A 10,474-nucleotide genomic window follows, 5' to 3' on the forward strand; every position below is an offset into this window, starting at 1 on the left:
TTAATGAATTTGTTAAATTTGGAATTCAATCAAAAAATGTGAAAGAAACCCATAAAAAATGTGAACAGTATATTTATTTAATATAACTTTGTGTGCATAGAAACCATATAAGTAAAAAAGCATGAGATTACATATTTGATTATATTACAAAAGGGAGGAAAATAACTATAGTGTAAATATATTGCATTCTGGATACAGTTCCAGGTATTGGTAAAGCTTTTTAAGAGACCTGTTTCTCAAGCAGTGACCTGCCTCAGGGCAATGACTGCTCTCTCCTTCCCCACAGCCTTAGTATTTTTTGCCAAAAGGCCCAGATTTGAGTAAAGGGGAGCGCCGTGAGCGCAGGATCCGGGCATACGGACTACAGTCTGTTGATTGGCAGGTGGGTGTCCTGGGAAGTAAATTTCGAAGAAACGGTTTCTTCCCTGGGGGCTGTTGGTTTGGTTGCTGGTTTTCCTGATTGGCACCAAGGCGCTTTTTGGTAGAAGCCTGGCCTTGGAGTTTTAGTACAGTATGATACTGCTCTGCGATGCATGCTGCCTTCTTCCGAAGGTCCAGTTTTACTAGCATCATGTTATTCTGGAGCTCAGCCAGGGTCTGATCCTAAGGAAGATGAATAAAATTAAATAAAACATTTTGGTCTGGTGTATTAGAGAAACTAAAGTGCAAGGTAACAGGTGCCACCCACTACCTAGTTACTAACAACTGTTTTTACAAAGATTAATTCTCTAAAATAAGAGCTTATCATTGAGTAGGGAGTGTTTTCTTTAAAACCCAAACAAATAGCACTGAATAGAAGGACATTTTGTAATATGTGGCATGAGCTTGAATAAGTTTATTTAACCTCCAAGAGCCGTAGTGCCTATGTATTAAGAGCTGTGTTTAGGGGCCCCTGGCTGGCTCAGTCAGTAGAGCATGTTACTCTTGGTCTCAGGTCATGAGTTTGATCCCCACGCTGGGTACACAGATTACCAAAAATAAACTTAAAAAAAAAAAAAAAAAAGCTGTGCTTAGTCTAAGTATTTTTTGCACTCTGAAATCAGGGTGCATTTACTGATGACAATTGTCATAGCTTAACTGTTAGTGTTTTGTCTTAGTGGTATGTAAAATAACACTTTCATAAAATCTATGCATTTTGGCTTTTTTGGTTTTTTAAATACAGAGTTTTATTTTTTTAAGTAGGCTCCATGCCCAATGTGGGGCTTGAACTCATGATCCCAAGATAAAACTTTACTGACTGAGCCAGCCACATGCCCCTTAAAATCTACACATTTTGGGTGAAATATGATCTACTTCCATAGGTTTGTTATAACAGAAAATGCCTATAGATTACTTAGATTAGTAACCTTGTACTTAATAAATAATTTTATTCCTTTAAGACTAGCCCCCAAACCTCTGTCTTTCTCTTCTGCTTCTCATTCCTCTTTCTCACATATGTTCTAGAGTAGGCTGATGGGAGAGAAGGAGATATATATATAAGGTGCCCTGACCTGTTTGATTAAGATGTCATCACAAGTGGTCAAGGCTTGACGAAGTTTTCCTGCCCCAGTGCTGTGGCAGCAGGCTCTTTCTGCTGACTGGAGAGATTCACCAAGTTTCTGAAGCTCTGTCCGCAGCAGCCTTATATTCTGAAAAAAATAAGAGTAGGAACCACATTGTGGCCAAGATCAACCAAGATAATGAGCTGAAGGAATTGAATAGCCACTTGAAGAGAAGTAAAATTAGAAGGCTAGTCAGCTTAATGAAGTAACCACTCTGCCGGACTGTGCACAAAAAACAATAACCCTGGTCCTCACATGAACCATGGATAGAGGGCTGGAAGCTGCTTTAGGTAAGATCCTTGGTAACAGAGAAAGGTGTGAATTACCTTTTGGCCCTCCTCTAATTTCTTGTCCACATCAATGGTAAAGGGCTTGGCTGAGGGTGGTGGTTCTAACATTTTCTGATACTTCTGTAGTTCTGAGGGAAGGAAACAAGAAAACTTCAACATGTAGGCTTTCTAGCCTTGGACTTACCTCTTAACTGAATTAACAGTAGCTTTTATATTTGCAGCAAATATAAAAAGGGAGGTCATGTGCATCCTAGAGTGAAAGGTCAGGGGATGTAGCTCAGAGTTGAGAAAATTATCTTGGAGTTGGGAATCTGAAGGCCCAAGTTTCAAGAATAGTTCTTCTCTGAACCACTCCTATGCTTTTTGTCCTCTCTCCTTACCTTCAGTGGTGGAGTTTAGCTCTGCTCTGCACTGTTCCAGTTTAGCTTTAACCTCATGGAGCTGCTGGTTGGAGGCAGAAGCTGCCAACCTTTGTGACCGCCGAAGGGAAAGTTCAGACCCTGACTGTTGAGCTATTGGCTGCTGTCTGGCTTCCTGTAAAAGAGCTTCTAACTCTTCAATTTTCTCATCCCGGTCCTAAGAGGGAAGCAGAGAGCACAGTTCTATCCAGAGTCAGGCAAATCCTGCAGGAACAGATGACTGAACGGTGAACAAAACCTTCCCTAACAGTTATGCTTGAAAAGCCCATTAGCAGGGTACCTGGGTGGCTTAGCCGACTAAGTACCTGACTTCAGTCTGACTTCGGCTCAGGTAGTGATCTTCTGGGTCCTGGCTCCACACTCCGCAGGGAGTCTGCTTCTCCTCCCTCTGCCCCTCCCACCCTGCTCATGCTTGCTCTCTCTCTCAAATAAACAAAGTCTTAAAATTAAAAAAAAAAAAGCCTGTTAACACTTAAACCATTTCAAGGTCAACCAACCCTTAATTCATAGACTGACACCTATACAGTACAAGAAGACTAGGAAAAAACTGAGTTACATATTCCTCCTCTACCAGAGTTTATAAAATCTATTTACCTCAGACAAGCTAGTGATGGGAATCAGTGGCCAGTTGAGGCTGCTTTCAGGGCAACTCACCTGAAGCTCTTCTTGGTAAAAACTTGTAAGTGACTCCTTGAGGATCTTTAGTTTCTCTTCATACATTTCCTCTAATAGTTCCTTCTGGGTGTCCAAATGTTCACTGTCAGAGGAGAAAAATGTATAAAAAAGATGGGGTATGGGCATGGTGGAGTGTGCATGTAGTCCCAGCTGCTCTGGAGGCTGAGGCAGGAGGATCGCTTGAGCCCAGGAGTTCAGGGCTATAGTGCACTATGCTGGTGTCCGCACTAAGTTCGGCATCAATATGGTGACTTCCTGGGAGCAGGGGACCAGACCACCAGGTTGCCTAAGGAGGGGTGAACCGACCCAGATCGGAAACGGAGCAGGACAAGAAGATGGGGACACAAAGACACACACGCAACACAAACGATGGAATGCTACTCAGCCATAAAGAATGAAATCTTTCCCTTTTGCAATGACATGGATGAACTAAAATTATTTTTTTGTGGACTGAGAAATTATGTTAAGTGAAATAAGTCAGAGAAAGACAAAATACCATATGATTTCACTTTTATGTGGAATCTAAAAGACATTTTTTAAAATAGTCTTAAATACAGAGAATAAACTAAACTGGTGGTTGCCGGGGGTAGGGGGGTGGGAGGAATGGGTGAAATCAGTAAAAGGAATTAAAAGGTAAAAACTTACAATTGTATAATAAATAAGTCACAGAGATGAAAAGTACAGCATTAGGAGTATAGTCAGTAACACTGTAATAATGTTATGGCTGATAGATGATGACTACACTTAACTGTGGTTAACATTGAAAAATGTATGGAATTGTCAAATCCTTAGGTTGTACGTGTGAAACTAATATTGGTGTCAGTTATACTCCATAATAAGTCTTCTTTTAAGACAGTGAGAGCAAGGGGTGCCTGGGTGGCTCAGTGGGTTAAAGCCTCTGCCTTTGGCTCAGGTCATGATCTCGGGGTCCTGGGATTGAGCCCCACATCAGGCTCTCTGTTCAGCGGGGAGCCTGCTTCCCCCTCTCTCTCTGCCTACTTGTGATCTCTGTCAAATAAATAAAAAGAATCTTAAAAAAGAAAAAAAAAAGTGAGAGCAAGTTGGCAGGGAGGGGCAGCGGGAGAGGGAAAGAGAGTGCCTAAAGCTGGGTGCACACCCAGTGCAGAGCCCAATGGGGGGGGGACTCCATTTCATGGCCCTAAGATCATGACCTGAGCCAAAAATCAAGAGTCAAGCTTAACCAACTGAGTCACCCACATGCCCCAATAATAAGTTTTTCTTTTTAAAAGGAGAAGAAAAGGTAAGGGAGCGAAGATTTGGAGGAGTAAGTTTGGAGAACAGAGCTTAAGGCACAACTCTATCCTAGTCCCTATTCCCCACTCTCTCTCTGGTGTAGTTGACAGACCAAGAGCGGTCACTCAGCTGATACCTGCACCACTGTTCCCGTTGTTGCATCTGTTCCACCATCTCATTGCAAATTTCATCACGGAGCTGCATCTCCAGCTGCAACTTTTCCTGCCGTTCTTTACAAAGCAGCGCTTTCATGGCTTCCACCACCTGTAGGAGCTCCTGGAGGGACACACAGTTCACAAGTGATCAGATGTCCATGCCCCACAAAGGTAAAGGCCCACCTAGAAGGCAGCATGGAAAATATGTAGCCATCAAGCTGCTACCCCAGAGCTTTCTTGCATTCTCACCTCCTTGCCATACATGGAGATGTCAGTGTCATTTTCAGTGTCATCATCAAGGCCTGGATCTCTCTTAGCTCCCATCTCTAAGCTGGGAGATGTCTGTAGACTCTGTTCCTTGATGAATGACTGTAGCGATGGGAATCCCAATTGCACAGGTGGAGCGTGCACAAGCTAGGGATGGAGCGGGTGGGAAATCAAGTGAATTCATAACTATTCCCTAGCAGATTCCTTAAATAAAGGTACCAGCCCAAAGTGAGCACAACCATTGCACCTACATCTTCTTACCTGGCTGGCAATGGCTGAGAACTTGGCCACATGAAGGGTCTCATCATAGGTAGATGCAGAGGGATTCACATTGACAATCATGCAGGAGCGGCCTCGACCTGTGAAGAAGCCTTGGAATACTCGAGTCAACTTGCTGTCGCGGAAGGGAACCAGGTTCTGTTTTGACCTAGCAAAGGATCAGAGAACAGAGCTGTGAAAAGAATTCCAGCTCTTGGAGTATCCCAGCACCATCTCCAGTAATGACCAGGAGGTCTCTTAGCAAGCTGCAGTGCTCCAGACCATCCCAGCCCACAGTTTACAGTCAGAAGCTCACCGATTCTGCTGGTTTTGGCGCAGGGCAGCAATACAACGGCCCAAGGTGTGCAGAGAAGTATTAATGTTTCCTGCTTCTTTTAGTCGCTCACCACTTTTCTGATCTTTGCAGCGCTCTGAGCCAGCCAGATCACAGAGTGACAACCTTGAATGGTGGACAGGATCTGACATAAGGACCCCACATGTTATGAGCTTTCCAGCCCTTCACATAGTTCTCAGGAGGGGAGGACCCACCAAGGATCTCTGTACCCAAGAAAGCAGACCAAGACTCTAATAAAAGTAATAACTCTTGGGGACTTCCCTTAACCCCTGCCTCTGTACCATTTATAACGAAGCAGCGCACATTTCTAAACTTTTGTGGTTTTTTTTTTTTAAAGATTTTATTTATTTGACAGAGATCACAAGTAGGCAGAGAGGCAGGCAGGGCGTTTGGGGCGGGGGGAGCAGGCTCCCTGCTGAGCAGAGAACCCGATGTGGGGCTTGATCCCAGGACCCTGGGATCATGACCAGAGCTGAAGGCAGAGGCTTTAATCCACTGAACAACCCAGGCGCCCGCCCCATCAGCCCACATTTCTAAAGGGAAAAACTTACTCGCTAATCTTGGGGATGATATCCCCTTCCCCCTGAAGGTGCAGGATCCGTATTGAGAAGATGCTGTGACTGGAAATCAAGAAAAAAAATGAAAAGTCACTGTGTATCTTCCATGACTAGGTGGAGGACTATTGTTTCCTAGAACTTATGAAAAGCTGACTCCCACAGCCCATCACCTGCGGCTAGAGTTCTGGTTCAGATGGGTGCTGGCAAAGCTCTGGTTTTTACGACCCACTTTGAGCAGTTTCCAGGCCTCCTCAGCATCCTGAACATGAATCCAGTTGAGATCTGAGGCAAAGAGAAAGTCGCACAAAAGATGGGAGCACCTAACTTGTCCAGGTTTCTCCCAAGTCCCTTTTCAGGGTTGTTGGCAGCCTCCCCAACTTCCCATACCTTTCACATATGGATTGCCATTCTGGTCTTCACATAGCCGCAGAGTCTGCCTCTTACGCTGCTGGCTAGGTGGTTCTAACAGGTCATAAAGCAGTTCATTGTAGATCTCAAAGAAGGAGATCCAGATGGAGAAGCAGATATCAGCAGGGACACTCACAGGGGCAGTATCTGGCTGTGCCCATCGGTGACTCGTTTCTGGGGAAGAAGCCCATGTACACGGCATCAACTCTAGAGTAGTCCATCTCCCCTTTGGCCTGTGGGGGCCTTAGAAGGAGCAGCTTAGGTTGAAACCTTTGATCTATACATCTGGCAGCTGCTGGGAGCAAGGGAGTGGGTTTCTACTGTTACTTGGTACAAAGTCCAGTCATGGTACATACCATCCAGCTGGCTACTGCTGGTCATGTGACTGGAGGAGAGACCAGCAATGCCGCTGTCAAAGCTGGTGCTGGTACCCATTCGACCTTCAATGTAGACACTCCTCTTCAAGGAGGTGGACAGCTCCTCCTGGAGGGGCCCAGGGAGAAAATAAGCACACTGCTTTCCACAGATTTGTCCTCTTATCCCCACCTCTGTAAACCTAGCACTTCACCTCTTGGAGGCCTCCACTTAGCAGGGCCAGTTTCTTCATTTCCTCCTGTCGGATCTGCTTGCTGTCTAGCCAGATTACCTCATTGAAGAATACAGGCTTCAGATCAGGTGTTGGATGAAGTTGACCTTGGAGGCTATTGAAGATCAGAGCTAATGACCGGGGTAGGATCCCTCCATCTTTGATGGTACCTGGAAACACAGTGAAAGATGGATAGCTGAGTGTTCTTCCCAAATTCAAAAACATCATTACAGGGGTATCTGTATGGCTCAGTTGGTTAAGTGTCTGTCCTCTGACCTTCAGCTCAGGGCATGATCCCATAGAGTCCTGGGATCAAGTCCTATGTCGAGCTCCCTGCTTCTCCCTCTTCTCCTCCCCCCTGCTCATGCACTCTCCCTATCTTTTTCTCTCAAACGAATAAATTTAAAAATCTTAAAAACAAAACAAAACAAAAAAGCACCATTACAGGCCAATCAGCAATTCTGTGAGGGCTAGTACTCACTCACCTTGAATTGTGTGGGTTTTCCCTGAGTTGGTGACTCCGTATGTATAAATAAGCCAGTTCTGCCCTTTGAGTACATCCTTTACCATCTCCTTCACGGTCAGGTTGAAGAAGGATGCCTGTCCCACTTCTGGCCCAAAGATCTAGAGACAGACCCAATTTCTCAGAAGCCCATTCCTCATTTCCCACTTGCCTCCTGTCCAGAGCCAGCAGATATGTCCCTTCCTGGGTGACTGGCTCTGGAGACCACTCAAGCAACCTCTTCCTGCAGTGCTGCCAGATGCTCTCCAAACACTGAAAACTAAACCGCTCTCTGCCAGTGCCTCTTTCATCCAAATCAACAAATATTTCCAGGTACTATCAGGAATGGAGGGATCGTACCCTGGTCTTTGCCTCTGATCTTCAGTAGTCTCCAAGGCCATTGTGTGGGCCTTAGAGCAACACAGTAATCACAGGTGTGGGCTTTGGAGATGGATAATTCTAGATGCAAGGCCTAACACTACCGATTCAACAACATAACCTTCACTGAGTCATAGTATCCTTATCAGGAAAATAGGGACAAGAATGATAATAATAATGGGAAATGTTGGGAATTAATGCACATAAAGTATGTGATGCACTGACTTGCACACGAGTCCCCAAAATTATAGACATGTAGTGGATCTCATGATCAATTGAAAAGCTTCCCCTCTAAAGAGAGAATAAAGTTGCCCCTAATATGTTGGTTCTTGTTCATAAAGTAGTAGCTCCATACCTGGGAAAAGGTAAATCTATGGGCAGCTTGTCCAATTCCCCTCTCATTACTCTTCTGGGCAAAGGAATCCTTGGGTGCCTGTAGAATAAGGGTCTCCACATTCTCAATACGGACACAATCCTGAGAAGGGGTAAAAAGAAAAAAAAATCACAGAAGGAAACAATCCCGGGAACCTTTACTGTATTGCATCATTCTATCTTAAATCCTCCCGCCTTAGACACTCACCTGATCTTCCTGTCGTTCCAACTCTGAAGGTAACAAGGGCCTAACTCTCAGGTATACTTTCACCTTCTCTGTACCATCCTCAGATGGAACCTGTGGCAGAATTCCAGGGTGGAATCAGCAGTTACTTCCAAGCAGATGGGCAAACATAGCTTATTTCCAGAGAATTTGCTAACACTACCTCCATTTCACCTCAAATGTCTGTACAGAAAGCTACTCTATAGCTCCATAATCATTCCAACCCACATGGGTTTTTTCACTGTTTTATCAACCTTCACTGTCTTCAGTATCCTGGAAACATGGCCTACCACAATGACTTTCTGAATTAGAACGGGTTAACTGGTAGGCAAATCAGACTGTGGTATTACAGCAAAACATAGTAGTTAAGCACCTTGGAGGCAGACGAACCTAAATTTGAGTTCCAATTCCATCATTTAGAAGTATGACGTCTTGAAAAAGTTCTTTAGATTCCCGCCTCTGTTTCCATATCTATAAAACTGGGTTAATAATAGAACCCACTTCATTCAACAGACGTTTAGAGATCTACCTACTATGGCCTGGGAACTCTTTTTTAGTATATGTGCTGCCGAAGCGAGCACTGGCCTGGGAACTCTAATGCTCTGCTAGTCCACAGTCAGGGATATTACCAAGGCTCCTGCTCTCATGAAATTTTCTCTATAAAAGAGGAGACATCCTAGTAGAGTTGTGCTCAACAAGCACTATTTCCCTGCCAAGGGACATTTAGCTACGTCAGGGGAAGTTTCTTGGTTGTCACAGTGGGAAGGAGCTAGTGACATCTAGTGGGTAGAGGCCAGGTATGCTGCTAGACATCTTAAGGTACAAGACAGCCCCATAAAACAGAATTATCTGGTCCCAAATGTTAATAATGTTGCAGCTGAGAAACCCCAGTTTGGCATAAAGACTCCATAAATGGAAGTTACAGTTGATATTAAAAACATACTAAATGGCAATATGGTATTGGGCAAATTATTTAACACATCTAGGCCTCACGGTGAAGAAGAGAACTATTAGCCTTCCCTCATAGGACTGAGTATGCACACGAATATCTTTCATTAATGGAATGCAAATAATAGCTCTTATGGACACACAAATTTACATTTTTTACTTGTCCTGCTCCTAATTTTGAATTGATCTCTCAGACCCTTGGGATTGCTGTCTTTGACCTCATACTAATTCTGTTAACAACAACTGGTAGACTGAGGCTATCACTTTCTGCTGACAAGCCACTGTCCAACTCCTTTACCTGCTGCTTATCCTCCAGGGAGGTGGAGATGACAGAGCAGTCTGATATCAGGTCCTTGCGTACCACAGACCCTAAATCTGCAGCTGTGGACTCAAACATGGGGGAGACTACAACCTCCTCATCTGACAGCAAGCCGGCTGGCGGAGAAAGGATCCCTTGCGACATGACAGCAGGGGCAGCTTAGGTCTACAAAGAAACAAGAGTGGGTCGGGAGGGGAACCTTAAGGGACCAGAAGGGGCTGCAAATTTTAAGAAACAATTTCCTTGCCCCAGGACACCTTCCTCTCGCTGCCTTAATTCCTACTCCCTTATTCCTTCAAATGCCAGTAGAGGGATAGGGGGTAAGAGAAGGAGTTAATCACGTAATCCTGTCTTAGGCATTTCCGACCGCCAAAAAGAATGAAGATACCTCGCTTTTCCAAAAGCAGAAGGCCATACACTAACTAGGGTGCCTCGCTCACCGGTGTAGAGGAGAAGGTATATTTGCCTTAGACTCCTTCTCCAACCTCACTCTAGGCCCCAAGGGAGGACAGAGGTATTAAAGAAAGGGGGAGGGGGGTGGCGGCAGCTTCGGTTTCTAAAAGCCTATCCCTCGAGGGCAAGAACTGGTACCGCAGCTGGGCTCTGGCACAGCCCTAAACTCACCGAAGACGCGACACTCGCTCCTCCTGTGGTACCGGCTAACACACCCTGCTGCCGAACCTGGACTTTCGCCGTCTGAGAGCACAACTCCACCCACGAGGCGCACCTTTGTTACTGATACAATGTTTTAAATTACGCGCTGCGTTCGTTCGGCCAATCAGATCGCGAAGCCTGCAGCTGCCAATCAGCGCAAGGAAAGGGGGCGGATGAGCCCGGTAGACCGTTTGCTCTGGCTTGACCTCTGCTTTCTAATGTGGGTCCGGGTTACCAACTGACGGCGTTTGGACTTGGGCCGCCTACAGTTCTTCGCGCTTAACACTTTTCTTTGCACCCTAGGAGCTTCTTT

General features: G+C 45.2%; 1 protein-coding gene across 1 annotated transcript; it reads right to left on the reverse strand.

Moving 5' to 3' along the window:
- Positions 1-56: 56 nt before the first annotated feature.
- Positions 57-10,202, reverse strand: KIF20A (kinesin family member 20A). Its single transcript, XM_044226777.1, has 19 exons — positions 10,132-10,202; positions 9,487-9,672; positions 8,226-8,315; positions 8,001-8,120; positions 7,251-7,389; positions 6,748-6,935; positions 6,536-6,662; positions 6,159-6,353; positions 5,942-6,053; positions 5,766-5,834; positions 5,176-5,319; positions 4,863-5,028; positions 4,584-4,748; positions 4,316-4,455; positions 2,905-3,007; positions 2,212-2,407; positions 1,868-1,959; positions 1,491-1,628; positions 57-603 (listed from the first exon to the last, which is right to left on the reverse strand). Exons 2-19 carry the CDS (start codon positions 9,649-9,651, stop codon positions 289-291), a joined length of 2,664 nt encoding a protein of 887 aa, XP_044082712.1. The 5' UTR covers positions 9,652-9,672; positions 10,132-10,202; the 3' UTR covers positions 57-288.
- Between the last annotated feature and the right edge of the window lie 272 nt (positions 10,203-10,474).

Source organism: Neovison vison, chromosome 1 (assembly GCF_020171115.1).
Source record: "Neovison vison isolate M4711 chromosome 1, ASM_NN_V1, whole genome shotgun sequence".
Lineage (NCBI taxonomy): Eukaryota > Metazoa > Chordata > Mammalia > Carnivora > Mustelidae > Neogale > Neogale vison.

What these genes read in the sequence shown, in the direction of transcription:
- KIF20A (XM_044226777.1), bottom strand. Translation starts at nt 9,651, where the DNA reads ATGTCGCAAGGGATCCTTTCTCCGCCAGCCGGCTTGCTGTCAGATGAG. An exon ending in CCCTGGAGGATAAGCAGCAG is followed by an intron (nt 8,316 to 9,486) that starts GTAAAGGAGTTG and finishes ATTCTGCCACAG; the next exon opens with GTTCCATCTGAGGATGGTAC. An exon ending in TGGCAATCCATATGTGAAAG is followed by an intron (nt 6,054 to 6,158) that starts GTATGGGAAGTT and finishes TCTTTGCCTCAG; the next exon opens with ATCTCAACTGGATTCATGTT.